The 14,558-nt window shown below is 45.8% G+C and overlaps 4 protein-coding genes across 4 annotated transcripts; 3 read left to right on the top strand and 1 right to left on the bottom strand.

The window, feature by feature from the left end:
• Window positions 1-634: 634 nt before the first annotated feature.
• HOO65_090042 (lipid A export ATP-binding/permease protein msbA) lies at window positions 635-5,086 on the top strand (the record flags this gene model as incomplete). Its single annotated transcript, XM_071004423.1, has 11 exons — window positions 635-754; window positions 851-908; window positions 951-1,038; window positions 1,106-1,160; window positions 1,214-1,812; window positions 1,918-2,344; window positions 2,432-2,584; window positions 2,642-3,927; window positions 3,993-4,108; window positions 4,166-4,299; window positions 4,421-5,086. 11 exons carry the CDS (start codon window positions 635-637, stop codon window positions 5,084-5,086), a joined length of 3,702 nt encoding a protein of 1,233 aa, XP_070855928.1.
• Window positions 5,087-5,911: 825 nt separating this feature from the next.
• HOO65_090041 (Pyruvate dehydrogenase E1 component subunit betamitochondrial) lies at window positions 5,912-7,228 on the top strand (the record flags this gene model as incomplete). Its single annotated transcript, XM_071004542.1, has 2 exons — window positions 5,912-6,268; window positions 6,467-7,228. 2 exons carry the CDS (start codon window positions 5,912-5,914, stop codon window positions 7,226-7,228), a joined length of 1,119 nt encoding a protein of 372 aa, XP_070855927.1.
• Window positions 7,229-8,273: 1,045 nt separating this feature from the next.
• On the top strand, window positions 8,274-12,344 carry HOO65_090040 (DSHCT domain-containing protein; the record flags this gene model as incomplete). The annotated part of the gene is made up of 3 exons (XM_071004427.1): window positions 8,274-8,497; window positions 8,600-11,582; window positions 11,685-12,344. The coding sequence occupies 3 exons, from the start codon at window positions 8,274-8,276 to the stop codon at window positions 12,342-12,344; spliced, it is 3,867 nt and encodes a 1,288-aa protein (XP_070855926.1).
• A 248-nt stretch (window positions 12,345-12,592) lies between these two features.
• Window positions 12,593-13,063, bottom strand: HOO65_090039 (putative Vacuolar protein-sorting-associated protein 46; the record flags this gene model as incomplete). Its single annotated transcript, XM_071004627.1, has 2 exons — window positions 12,593-12,865; window positions 12,944-13,063. The coding sequence occupies 2 exons, from the start codon at window positions 13,061-13,063 to the stop codon at window positions 12,593-12,595; spliced, it is 393 nt and encodes a 130-aa protein (XP_070855925.1).
• Window positions 13,064-14,558: the final 1,495 nt, after the last annotated feature.

The following is a 14,558-nucleotide window of genomic DNA, read 5'->3' as shown; positions in this document are numbered from 1 at the left end:
GATGTTTCAAAACAAGGCGAAAACGAGGGGCGGATGATGAATAAGGCTACACTGGGTTTTCAGGGTTCTAGGAGCTGCATGCGGTGTGGGTCAATTGCGACATTGTAGCACAAACTACCTACCTTCTAGTCAGCGTGTTGGTATCAAGTTTGACGATACCTTCATTTTCTTTTGCGAGAAAAAGGCCTGTATATACGGCGCTTGCATAGCACTTTAAGAACGAGCGAACACGTATAGGAAGGGGGCAAGGCTGAGCTTTCGGCTTCGATAAAAAGCAAAACCGCCGAATTTGTACTTGCTGGGGTTGATAGTGGCAGGATCCACCCAAGACAACACCATGGTGAATACTATGTATTCGTATTCGCTATATTATTGGGGGCAGGAACTCAGGACTTCCTTTTAAACAAGAGCAAAGCCGCCAATTCAATTAAGGGTAATTTCTTCTCCGAAACTACTTGCGATTGTCACATTCTCTCCATGCTGCATCCCCTTTGTTTCCACCATTGCCATTTTGACACAAAAAGGCACGTTTTACTCCAGACTCTAGTTGAACCCAGGGGCTGATTCTTTTTCTTTTATTCTGTTCGCCTCAAACAAGCCGTCCTTAGATCTCTAAGGCTATAACGAATTGAAAATGGGAGAAGCCGTCTCGAATGAGAAACGCACTCGCTCCTTGTCCATGACAGAGCACTGTGGCGGCACCGCGACTCCGAAATCTCCCAAAGCCCAAGAAGGCTCGCTGAAAGACCTAGTGGTGCGTATTTCTTCAGTCAGCCTTTTTGTGCTGGGAATCACATAGTACACCATCATAGTTGGCGGTCATGCGTTAACAAGCTAACAAACGGATTAGAGGGTATTTTCCTATACTGATCCCCTAGGATGGCTTTGCAACTCTATAGCCTTTATTTGTATGATTGGCTCAGGAACTATGCTTCCACTAGTTAATCTAGTTTTTGGTCGCTTTGTGACAACCTTCAATGACTTTGCCAATAAGACGATAACTCCATCAGAGTACCGCAGTGAGGTTTCAAAGTTCACGTATGAATCCTCAGCCACCCTCACAGGGCCATTTCCTTCTAATAAGGCATAACTAACTCTGCTGCAGCATGTATTTTGTCTACATTTTCATTGGCCGTTGTGTTCTTGTCTATATATGGAGCGTAAGCATCTCAAAATCTCCATACAGAGAATAGTCTTCTAACTACCTTTTTAGACCTTAATCTCTATATCTGCTATCCGCACCACCAAAGCACTACGTGTCGATTTCATTCGCCAAGCCCTTCGCCAGGAAATCAGCTTCTTTGATACTCCTGGTAGCTCAATCGCAAGTAAAGTAACATCCAATGGCAATTACATCAACAATGGCATAGCTGAAAAGCTTGGGCTCATCATTCAAGCTGTTTCCACCTTAATTGCAGCGTTTGTCGTGGCGTTTGTAACGCAATGGAAACTCACTTTAATTCTAGTCGGCATCGTTCCTGTTAACCTCATAATAACCGGTGTTTGCGTTGGTATTGACGCTTCGTACGAGACCCAGATGATGACCGTCTTTTCCCATGGCCTTGCCATTGCCGAAGAAGCGTTTTCTACTATTAGGACTGTCCATGCCCTGTGGGCTCATCCTATTATGGTAGACAAGCTTAAATCTATTCTTGTCAAGACCTTTGAGATAGGCCGCAAAAAGTACCTGGTCTACAGCGTCATGTACTCAATTGAATTCTTCCTCATCCTTGGTGCCTATGGCCTCGCCTTTTGGCAAGGCATTCATCGTTATATGAGCGGAGAGTTCGACGACTTGGGAAAGATCGTGACGTAAGACGCCTACTCCTATACTCTAAATTCGAAAAGAAATGTAGAAAAGCTATATTGAACGATAGTCTGAGAGAAAAGCAAAACTAACTTCTCTTTTCTTTCCAGAGTCATCTTCACTGTCATTGTAGCTGCCCAATCTTTAACGCAGCTTGCACCTCAAGCCATGGTTTTGTCCAAGGCTATAGCCGCAGCCAATGAAATTTTTCACGTCATTGATCGGAAGTCAGCTATAGATTCCCTTTCTGAATCCGGTCTTAAACCACAGTCTATTAACGGGAACATCAAATTGGAAAATGTACACTTTGCTTATCCTTCCCGCCCCGACGTTCCCGTCTTGAAAGGACTTACGTTGGATATTCCTGCCAAAAAGACTACCGCGCTTGTCGGAAGTAGTGGCTCAGGAAAGAGTACCATTGTCGGACTTGTTGAGAGATGGTACGTGGGACAACAAGGCCGTATCACCCTTGATGGAGTCGAAATATCGGATTTGAACACCAAATGGCTTCGCAGCAACGTTCGTTTGGTTCAACAGGTAAGAAACCATATCCGCGATGATGTTATAGTTTCACCAGTCAGCATATGTCTTTCTATATTGTTCCTTTCAGCTAATATAATGTAGGAGCCAACTCTCTTTAGCGGATCCATCTATGAAAATGTGGCCTACGGGCTCTCTAGCACACGATCATTCAATTCTGAAGAAGAACAACGTTCTCTGGTGCAGGAAGCATGTAAAGCGGCTTTCGCTCATGATTTCATCATGAAATTTCCCATGGTAAGTACACCGCTTATTTTGTATAATGGTGGCGGTGCAACTAATACATGAAATTAGGGTTATGATACGGTTCTTGGTGAAAAGGGAGCTACTCTCTCGGGAGGACAGAAGCAACGCCTTGTGATCGCCCGCAGCATCATTTCTGATCCTAGCATTCTTCTTCTTGACGAGGCTACGAGCGCCCTGGATCCTAACGCTGAGAGGGTTGTGCAATTGGCTTTGAACAATGTCTCCAAAGGCCGTACCATGGTTGTTATCGCTCATCGGCTTTCTACTGTACGGGATGCCGACAACATCGTCGTCATGGACAAGGGCCAGATTGTCGAACAAGGGACACATCAACAACTGATGGATTCTCAGGGTGCTTACTATTGTCTTGTTAAAGCACAAGACCTCACACATGGAGATGACATGTCATCCAAAGAAACACACTCGAGACCAGAGATTCCTGCCATTGGGGTTACACAAACTTCATCTGCTGTAACTGCTAGAGGACTTGTTGATACCAACCCTAGCACTGGGTGGGGTAAGGACATGAGCCAGTACGGGCTTCTGGAAAGTATTATACAGGTAGTGCGTGAGCACGATGGGTATCATTACATCTATTCTGTGTCTCTTGTTGTCTGCATTCTTGCTGGCTTCACCTATCCCACCTTAGCTGTTCTTTTTGCTAAAGTTATGGAAGCCACTACTCTGCCTCGGGATAAAGTCTTGGAAAAGACAGACTTCTACTCTCTCATGTTCTTCGTTCTTGCTATTGTCAATTTCTTCCTTTGGGGTATTGTTGGCTGGCTGACTAGCATGATTGGACAAGATCTCCTTCGTCGATATCGCCTCGAAATCTTTGAGAACACCCTACAGCAAAAGATGGACTATTTCGATGATCCTGATAACCAAACTGGCACTTTAGTTTCCCGGTTATCTACAGAGCCTATGAACATGGTCGAGCTCATGTCTATCAATGTCGGCATTGTCATTTACAACATCTCCAACGTTGCAAGTAGCAGCATTCTAGCCTTGATTGTTGGCTGGAAACTTGGGCTTGTTCTATTATTTGGAGCTTTGTTGCCTATGACTTTAGGTGGGCTGCTCAAAATGATGCTTGAGTTCCGGCTTGAAAGTAGTAACTCGGCTAAGTTTGCTACTAGCAGTGGCTTGGCCTCCGAAGCTGTTATGGCTATACGGACTGTGTCCTCTCTAGCTCTAGAGAGCGATGTGATTGCGCGCTATGAAAAGACTCTGCATGGAATCACTGAAAAGTCATGTGTTGAGTTTTCATGGATTATGGGTTGGTACTCCTTGAGTCAATCAATGACGTTCGAAGCAATGACTTTGGGGTTCTGGTAAGTAACAGCAGGTAACAAGTGAAGAGAGAAGGCGTTATCACTAACCTAATTCATGCTTTCAGGTATGGCGGCCGCTTAGTTTCGACTGGCGAGTATTCAACTACTCGTTTTTACATCGTCTTCCTCGCCTTCATGTTTTCTGGAGAAGCTGCTGGTTCCGTTTTCCAGTTTGCAACTAGTAGGCCAAGTTCAAATCATTGATTCAATGGACAATCTCTAATCATCAAAACCACAGATATGACCAAGGCCAAGATTTCTGCAAACTACATTTTTGACCTGCGGAACAGACTTTCAAAAATCAAAGCCGATGATGAAGTCCGGGGTCAAACAGAGCTTCCAAAAGGAAGTGCCGACATCGCGTTTAAAGATGTGACTTTTGCGTATCCTCGCCGCCCCTTGCTTAATGTCCTAAAGGGGATAGACCTCAAGGCAAGCCATCCAATATTGCTCCTATACACGACTCTTCTTGTTCTAATTGTAAATATTCCAGATTGAACCCGGAAATTTTATCGCCTTTGTCGGAGCCTCGGGCTGTGGAAAGACCACCATGATCAGCCTGTTGGAACAATTTTACACTCCAACATCTGGCCAAATTGTATTCAACGGCCTGGATATCACTAAAGTCAATCTTTGTAATTACCGATCGAAGATCGCCATTGTCCAACAAGAGCCCATTTTGTACCAAGGTTCTATCCGGGAAAATGTGACCATGGGTCTAGACCCAGATTCATGGTCCGAGGATCAAGTTATCTTGGCTTGTGAACAAGCTAATATCTACGACTTCATATCATCTCTCCCAGACGGGCTGGGAACATCATGTGGTCGCCAAGGGTTCTCATTTTCAGGTGGTCAACGCCAAAGAATTGCTATTGCCAGAGCACTAATCAGGAAGCCGAATCTCCTACTCCTAGACGAGGCAACATCAGCTTTAGATACAGAATCAGAAAAAGTGGTCAAGCAAGCTCTTGATGCCGCTTCGGAGGGGCGCACAACTATTGCTGTTGCTCACCGCCTTTCGACCATCAAAGATGCTGATGTCATTGTTCTGTTTTCCAAGGGAGCCATTGCTGAAATGGGTTCGCACGGAGAGCTGTTAAGGAAACGCGGGATGTATTTTGATATGTGTGTTGCACAAAGCCTAGGTCACGATAGCTAAACAAAAAGAGAAAAGAAAAGGATGAGCTCAATGGAGGAAAGAGTCCGGTTTTCTGTTTATTTTGTTTCGATTTCAAAAACTAGCTTTAATATTTCCCGCATATTAATTATCAAGATTAGTATATTACTACTCACCTATAATCCCGACCATGGCCAAAAAGGGATGTCCGTATGGCAAAGATAGCCGCTGATATCACTAGCGGTTACAGTATGCTGAATCGGGCCAACACTTTGCCTGTAGAAGTGCCGATATAGGACGAAAACAAAAAAGGCTGGCAGCGGCTCTTCACGGTCCTTATTTCTCCGGTGTATTGATGACTAAGAGGGTATGGTCCCATTTTTACGAGTGTGTTTTATCTGAATTTGGAGCACCAGATTGCCTTTTTGGCAATTTGATGAAGGACCAAGCGAACAAGCGCTAAAGACTGGCAAGGGCCCAGTGATAAGCTCAGTAATTGAAGGCACGTTTTCTTCTCTCAACGCCTAGACTTAGAGCCCCCACCTCTGTGGCTACCGTTATAGAAAGCCCTATGAAGCGGTGTTTATCCATTTTATTGGTAAATAAGTGAGGGACCTTCATTTTGAGGCAGACAATTGATGGGATTTCTTTTGGCCCCAGCAACTCTTTTTTTTTTCAATTCTCACCCCAAATTTCTTTTCTAGTCCGTAGACTTTTTTTTCGTCTCGAATTTCTCTTGAACGTCCGCCGTTGCGATACCCCCGCCTACTACAATAACAGGCTACTTGCTGGGTCTTCTTTTTTTTTCCCTCTATCGGCCATTCTTCGATCTTCTATTCTTGTTTGTCTCATTACCGCATCACCAAGATGTCGCGCTATCTCGCTTCTCGTCTGGCCACACTGGCACGTCCTTCCGGCCTCCGCTCGTCAGCTCCCCGAGTTGCTCGTCCCGCATTTTCCCAGATTCGCACCTATGCTGAAATCAAGGGTCCCAAGGAATACACCGTCAGAGAGGCCCTGAACGAGGCTATGGTCGAGGAGATGGAGGCCAATGAGAAGGTTTTCGTCCTGGGTGAGGAAGTTGCCCAGTACAACGGTGCCTACAAGGTTACCAAGGGTCTCTTAGACCGCTTCGGGGAGAAGCGTGTCATTGATACTCCTATCACCGAGTCTGGCTTTGCTGGTCTTGCCGTCGGTGCTGCCCTCAGTGGCCTTCAGCCTATCGTGAGTCTTTTACCTGAATACGCTCTATCCTGCCTCAACGGAGTCTTACTCTTGCCCCAATCATTACAAGCCATTTATCTCATGCCGGATCCGCAAATCCGCTCATCATTAAATTTTGTGAAGTGCCCGGTCACTTCTTATCCGGCCACTCGTCATTCCAACTAGTTTGCTAATGACGCATCTTTTATTCTTTTGTAGTGCGAGTTCATGACTTGGAACTTTGCCATGCAGGCCATTGATCAAATTTCCAACTCTGGTGCCAAGGTGCTTTACATGTCCGGAGGCGTCCAGCCTTGCAACATCACCTTCCGTGGTCCCAACGGCTTTGCCTCGGGTGTTGGCGCCCAGCACTCCCAAGACTTTTCTGCCTGGTACGGCTCTATTCCTGGTCTCAAGGTTGTTTCTCCTTGGTCCTCTGAAGATGCCAAGGGTCTGCTCAAGGCTGCCATCCGCGACCCTAACCCCGTTGTTGTTCTTGAGAACGAGCTGATGTACGGTGTTTCGTTCCCCATGTCCGAAGCCGCCCAGAAGGACGACTTTGTCATCCCTTTCGGCAAGGCCAAGATTGAGCGTCAGGGAACTGATGTTACCCTTGTTACTCTCTCCCGCTGCGTTGGTCAGACCCTAGTCGCTGCCGAGGCCTTGAAGGCTAAGTATGGCGTTGAGGCGGAGGTCATTAACCTGCGTTCTGTCAAGCCTCTGGACACTGAAACTATCATCAACTCCATCAAGAAGACCCACCGCCTAATCGTTGTTGAGTCCGGCTACCCTATGTACGGTGTTTCCGCTGAGATCATGGCTGTTGCTATGGAGTATGGCTTCGATTACCTTGACGCCCCTGCTCAGCGGATAACTGGTGCTGATGTCCCTACTCCCTATGCTCAGGGCCTTGAAGAGATGTCGTTCCCTTCGGAGTCATTGATCGAGAACTACATCGCCAAGACCCTCCGGGTTGTTTAAATCCATCCATCCTGCGTCCCTTTATATCCCTGACTAGATGATCGCCTCTCCTCATCCATTCTATCCTCTCTGTCCCTCATGACCGATCTGTCATGCTTCTTTCTCAAGACTATCAAGAAGCCTTTGTTCTGTTCCTATTATATTTCCATGCGGCTGGTTAGGGTTTCCTATTGTCTTGCTTCTTGGCCTGCCCAAGTCCATATTAGAATGTTGAATGTTTCGATTGAACTTGTACACCTTTTCCGTCACAACGTGTGTCCATATGGAAAACAAGGAGAGAAATGGCCCCTTTACGGAAGGACAACTTGCTGATCTTGATCTTCATGAGGAACTTGCATGGGCTATCATTCTGTAAAGGACAAGAGATCTCTTGTCAGCTGTAATTCTTTGTCTTGCCATACTCCATTTTCTTCTTTAGCCCAAACAGCGAAAATACTAGCGTTATATAAATGGCCTTTGTATATTATCTTCAATGTAAAACAAACTCGCTTTTCTTCATACATCGCATGAACATAGAATCTCGAACTTTGCCTACATACGGAACAAGCACAGCTTACTGCAGGCCTTGTAAATAGTGCTGTATGCGCTTAGAATTCCTCCATTCATTTTACCTTGAGTCTGGCAAGGCTAAAACCTTCCTAATGCTAGACTTGAAATTAAGGCACAAAAAATTCACAGCGGGGCAAGCCTCGCTCATCATGTGCTGTGTGTACTGATACTATTGGGCCTTTATCCATATTTCCCCACCATCAACCTCAAGGTAATTCTACCAAACCGTAAATCCTGCTGAGAGCTATAGCTACACACTACAGACCATACTGGCTACGTCAAATTTACTTTTCACACAACAAACATTTGCTATGCAGTCAGCGTGTGTCTTTCAATTCCAAGTTCTGCTAGTCAATACCCATAAACGTGTATTTACCCAACACCCATTTCAGCCTTTCTTTGGCTTCTTTCAGCTTTCCCGCCAACACCACAATAAGACCAAAGCCAGCAGCATTATTGTGCTCCTTGAGCAAGCAGGCCTGAAAAGCTAGTCACCATGTCCTGTAATGTCCCTCTTAGCGATGCCCTGGGCAAGCTTTCCCTCCTTGATTCAGATGACCATGATGACATAGATCAATTCCTATTTGATGTCTACGATTTCCCCAAAAACCCAGCTTCCACAGTTTTAGAGGACAAGGAGAGCATCAAACATCAGCTTGAACGAGACTTCCTCTCTCCTTCCCCTTCATTCACGGCTCAATGGCTTGACCGGTTCCAGCAGTATGTGTAACTTGAGGCATGATTAACACTTATTTCGTCATACCAAATCCCAATCGCCGTGGGCTTCCACTGACTTTCTTTCTCTTCTTCTCTCGCCTTTAGGAGATGGACGTCTCCCATAGAATACTCTGACCTATTCCAAATCGCGCCTACGCAGTCTCGGACTATTAGTCGCTTCCATCGGCAGGGTCTTGAGGGCCGCGTCTCTGGCCATGTCAATGTAACAGTCCCCGCAAGCAGTGCCACTGCTAAAAACTCTACTTCATTCTCCCGAAAGCCAGGCACACGGTCTGAGTTTGTTAGGGGTGCATCTGGATTCTTCCCTTTTGCTCCTGGTGGTCTTGACTCAGTGGAAGCCGCGGCCGCCTATGAAGACAGCCTCCAAATTCGCGATGATTCTGGCCTAGCCGCGGTCCAAAAAAAGCTTGAGCGTGTTATCACCCTCAGTGGGGATGGATCTCTTCTTGAAACAGCACCGGGCCTTCCTCGTGGCATCCGATTTTCCAAGTCCAATGAAAATGCATCTGAAGCAACAGAAGTTGAGCACTCTCTCGAAGAAGAGCCTCAGCAACTCGGAGACAACTCTATCCACGCTGGTGGCTTAGATTTGAATCATTCAAAACAGGGAGAAGTTATCCATGATAAACTAGATCCAGATTCTGATGGTGATAGTGAGACACAAGAAGATATTGATAGTCTGCTCCCAATCGAGTTTCCGTCCCTCGGTTCCCATGGTCCTCTTGCTGCTTCTTCGGCAAGAACGGCCAATCACCAATGGGCCCATATGGTTGATATTAACAAGGGAATTCCTGACTTCCATGAGCTTGTGCCCGACATGGCTCGAGAGTGGCCTTTCGAGTTGGATGTGTTCCAAAAGGAGGCAATCTACCACCTTGAAAACGGCGACTCAGTTTTTGTGGCTGCCCATACATCTGCAGGCAAGACAGTTGTTGCCGAGTACGCCATTGCACTAGCGGCTAAGCACATGACTAAAGCGATCTATACCTCGCCTATCAAAGCTCTTAGCAACCAAAAGTTTCGCGATTTCCGCCAAACCTTTGATGATGTAGGTATTTTGACTGGTGATGTGCAGATTAATGCCGACGCCAGCTGTTTGATCATGACCACTGAGATTCTCCGGAGCATGCTTTATCGTGGGGCTGATATCATCCGCGACGTTGAGTTTGTCATTTTCGACGAAGTCCACTATGTGAATGACTTCGAGCGTGGCGTAGTGTGGGAGGAGGTTATCATCATGCTTCCAGAACACGTGTCTCTAATTCTCCTCTCTGCCACTGTGCCCAATACTCTAGACTTTGCATCGTGGGTTGGCCGTACAAAAAAGAAGAATATTTACGTCATCTCCACTCCAAAGCGTCCTGTCCCGTTAGAGCATTATCTATGGGCTGGAAAAGATATTCACAAGATTGTGGATGCTTCCAAGAACTTTCTCGAGTCCGGGTGGAAGCAAGCCAACACGGCTCTAAAAGGCCGAGATAAAAACAAGGAATTTACCCAGACAAGTGGCCGTGGAGGTCGTGGTGGAGGATCACATTCTCAGAGGGGTGGTGGAGGCAACCAGCGAGGAAGTCGTGGTGGCGGTGGTCAACTGCAACGAGGGGGTCGTGGTGGCTTTACTCCCCGCGAAAGCCACAACCCCGGTCATATGGGCAAAACGGGACGTCCTGGTGGCTCAACCTCAGCAGCACAGGACAAAACTTTGTGGGTGCAGTTGGTTCAGTTTTTAAAGAAACAAACCCTGCTTCCGGCTTGTATCTTTGTCTTTTCGAAGAAACGTTGCGAGGAAAACGCCGATGCTCTTAGTAACCAAGACTTTTGCACAGCCAAAGAAAAGAGTGCTATCCACATGCTAATCGAAAGATCTATCGCTCGGCTCAAACCCGAAGACAGAACTCTCCCACAAATAATTCGCCTTCGCGAGCTTCTTAGCAGGGGCATTGCTGTTCACCACGGTGGCTTATTGCCCATCGTCAAGGAACTTGTCGAGCTCCTTTTCGCCGAAACCCTAGTAAAGGTCTTGTTTGCGACCGAGACCTTTGCTATGGGCCTTAATCTACCCACCAGAACTGTCGTTTTCTCCGGCTACCGCAAACATGACGGCCAGTCGTTCCGCAATCTTTTGCCTGGGGAGTACACACAAATGGCAGGGCGTGCTGGACGTCGTGGCCTGGACACTGTGGGTTCCGTCATCATTGTTGCGCCGGGGAGTGACCAGGCTCCTCCTGTTGCAGAATTACGTACTATGATGCTTGGTCAGCCGTCCAAACTTCGATCCCAGTTCCGTCTAACGTACAACATGATCCTAAATCTGCTACGTGTTGAGGCTTTGAAGATTGAAGAAATGATTAAGCGCAGCTTTTCTGAGCATGCCACCCAGCAGCTACTTCCCGAACACGAAAAGGCCGTCAAGATTTCCGAAGCTGATCTAGCCAAGATAAAGCGAGATGCTTGTAATATTTGCGATAAACACATGGACTCATGCCATGATGCAGGCCAAACTTATATGCAACTCACATCTGATCTCTATAAGGGCCTCATTTCCACCCCTCTTGGTCGAAGAATCTTCACCCCCGGACGCCTCATAGTACTCGACTACGAGGGCATCCGAACTTTTGCCCTTCTGCTCGCCAACAGCACTACTCACCGCGGTGACCCTAGCAACCCCAGTGTCATGGCCCTAGTTCTCAAGCCCTCCCGGGATTCCAGAGACTCGACTGATCTTCTTCCGTTCTTGCCTGAATTTATGGCCATGTATACTCCTCTGCAAAAGTTAAAAAAGCATGTTTTCACTAAAGTTGATACTATTCCTGTATCTCAAATCCAAAGTTTAACTGGTACTGTGGTCAAGTCTGTTATTCCAGAAATATTTAATGGAGGGGAGAAATACCACAAGGCTAAAGACATACTTCATCGCTACTGCCTTGAGTGGAATGACAAGTTCTCAGAAATGAGCCTTGAAAAAGTCCAAAATCTGAATCTTCAGGACATTATCCAGCAAAGAGCAGCGTTGAAGGAGGCAGCAACGGATGACACTGTTATGAAGTGTCCAAACTTTATCAAGCACGTAAGTGAAATAACTCCGCTCGGCTAGCACAATAAACGCATGCTAATCTAGTATCGTATTTTTTCCTTCCCATATAACTAGTACGCGATGTGCCATGACCAGTGGCTTATACGGGAAAAGATTGTTCAGCTTCGCCAATCTCTCACTGACCAAAATCTACAACTACTCCCTGACTACGAGCAACGCATCGAGGTTCTGAAGACGCTTAATTTCATTGATAGCGACACTCGCATTCTTCTCAAAGGAAAAGTAGCCTGCGAGATTCACTCTAGCGACGAGCTCGTCTTGACAGAGCTAATCTTAGACAATGTCCTTGCTGACTATGAACCCCCCGAGATTGCGGCGCTCCTCAGTGCTTTCGTTTTCCAGGAAAAAACGCTATCTACCCCAACATTGACTTCCAATCTAGAACGCGCCAAAGAGACTATCATTGAGATTAGTAAAAAGGTCAATGATATCCAAACTACATATCAGGTCATCCAGTCTTCCGAAGAGTCGAATGACTTTGTGAGCCAGCCTCGCTTTGGTCTTGTTGAAGTAGTCTATGAGTGGGCTCGAGGCATGAGTTTCAAAAACATCACCAACCTGACAGATGTTTTAGAGGGCACTATAGTTCGTACCATCACGAGGCTCGACGAGACTTGCAGAGAAGTGAAGAACGCGGCGAGGATCATTGGTGACCCAGAGCTGTATCAAAAGATGCAAACAGCACAAGAGCTTATCAAGAGAGATATCACAGCCGTGGCCAGTCTTTACATGTAATCCACAGATGGTGTATCTATTTATAGACCTACACTTTGACACATTTGAATACATTTTGCAACAGCAGATTAATCGCATCTTAGCAGTTTCGTCGGTTCTTTACCATCTTGCTTCCAAGCGTGTAAAATCACTTCCAAACTTTACAAAATGGCAAATGAGAATAAAAAAACCAATTCAATTTATAGTACATCCCTAACTCCAGACCCAGACAATCACTTGACAACTCCGCGCAGCATAAACCAAAGTTATCAAGCACGCAGAGCACGCAGCCTCTGCTGGAGTTTGTCCTCTTCCTCGGCTGTTGGCTCACTTGTTTGCGGCTCCGTGGTGATGGGATCCGCACTGTTAAGTTCTGCACTTAACTCAACACCAGCATCGTCAGCCAGCTTGCCAAGAAGCTCGTGAACCGCATCTTCCGACACTTGTGTGCTAGTACTTTGCGTTATAGCGTCTTGATATATTCCATTGGACATGGCGTATTCTTCATTCTGTTGGCGAAACTGTTCTAGTGTGGAAAGGGTCTGTTAAATAAAGGGAAAAGGGCAGTTCAAGCCATGTCAGTCAAGTTCTTATGTTCATTTATGCAAGGTCTTCCTTACCCGCTCTGGGTTTATATTGCGTTGTGCCACCGACATAGTCCGTGATGAAGATGCCATCATAGTCGTCATACGATTCATAGCATTATTGGCTTGGATTTGGGCGGCCGACAGTTCTGCCATGTCAGCCATCTGATCCATTTGTTGTGCTAAAGCCTGCTTTGATAGTAGCACTTTGGCTTTGGCATAAGCTTTCTGGGTTTCGCCTTTCTTGAGAAGCTTTATTGATTGATGGAGACATTAGTTGTAGGCTCAGGTAAGTCTCTCATGTCATATTGAGAGTGTTTGAGCAAAGATCTCCGATGCAACAAGCGGGTGCCACTTTACCCTCTTGAATCTGCTTTTTTAAGATAGGATCCTGCTTTGCGGCCTTTTGGGCCTCACGACGGGCTTGTTTTGCTTGAAACTTGAAATCAAAGAACTCGTTAATAACTTTTTGAAAACATCGAAGCCTGTCTATGTAATCATATCGGGTACATTACCCGAGCATTGAACTCGACTTGCATGTCGCGAGCCATCTGTCGATTGTTCATGTTGAGAAACTTATCAAATAAGCCGCCAATAATATATCTAGATATGTGGGCTCAGGTGTCCAAGCCAAGAAGTGAAGCGCTAAAGGAGATTGAAATAAATGGCCCAAAATAAATGATTTTGAGTTTTTGTGAGGTCAATAGATGAAATAAAGAACAGGAAATGTGTATATAGTAACACTTAATTTATTTGGGAGAATAGATAACAGTACGAAAAGCAATGTATTTTGTCTCAGCCTCGTGGCTTAGCTACTAAACTAAGCACTTACCATCAGGCTACATTAAGCAACAGACATGACGCTGCTGGCATCCTTTTGGCGGGGTAAATCATGACTAATCTTTTGAGTGGGTGGTCACGTGACTATCTCTTGAACAATACCCTAGTCCTGTAATGTGTAACCCTATTGAAATTTTATTAATGGTGAAACTTCACACAACTACACAAACACTCCAGTTTCTAGAACTTGAGATGAATTGTTGATTTGGAGTTGTGTAATAACTTAAAAAAAGCCAATCCTACAACAGACACGCAAGGCCTTACACGTGTTGCAGAACAGATGAAAGCTGGTGTGAACGGGCTTCACCGCAAGTCTACAAAGAGACTTTTTAGACGAGAACAACACTCAAAAAGAAAAGACTGAGGGTATTTTTGTCCTTGTCTTCTTCCTCTCTGTTCTCAATTCATTATGCATGATTATTTATGATGCAACTCGAGGACTGCTTGCTACGATGGGATGTAACGTCGGTCAGGTCAAGTCGTCAACGTTGTGGCAGTCGATAAAAGCTCATCTGATTATTGAACTTATAATAGCATCCGATATCCTGTATTTAGGCTCTCTGTAGACATCTACCTAGTTCCCATCTATAGTTCAACTTGGAAGTAATCTGGTGATCAATCTGGAAATGCATGTGCGGATTCAAGAAGGAAGACGGGGCATAGCAATAGAGCTAGGTTAGATATGGCATAATACGCCATCAGAAGTAAATGTCGTTCATTGTCGTCTCTCACCGCCATAGTGAGTTGTTCTTTTCCCGCAGCTTAAGCACGCAAGCGGGTGCCATGTTATGCGAGATGTGATGCAAGTGCA

Source organism: Ceratocystis lukuohia, assembly GCF_044167205.1.
Source record: "Ceratocystis lukuohia strain C4212 chromosome Unknown Supercontig9_pilon, whole genome shotgun sequence".
NCBI lineage: Eukaryota > Fungi > Ascomycota > Sordariomycetes > Microascales > Ceratocystidaceae > Ceratocystis > Ceratocystis lukuohia.
This window is presented reverse-complemented; position numbering and strand designations above follow the sequence as displayed.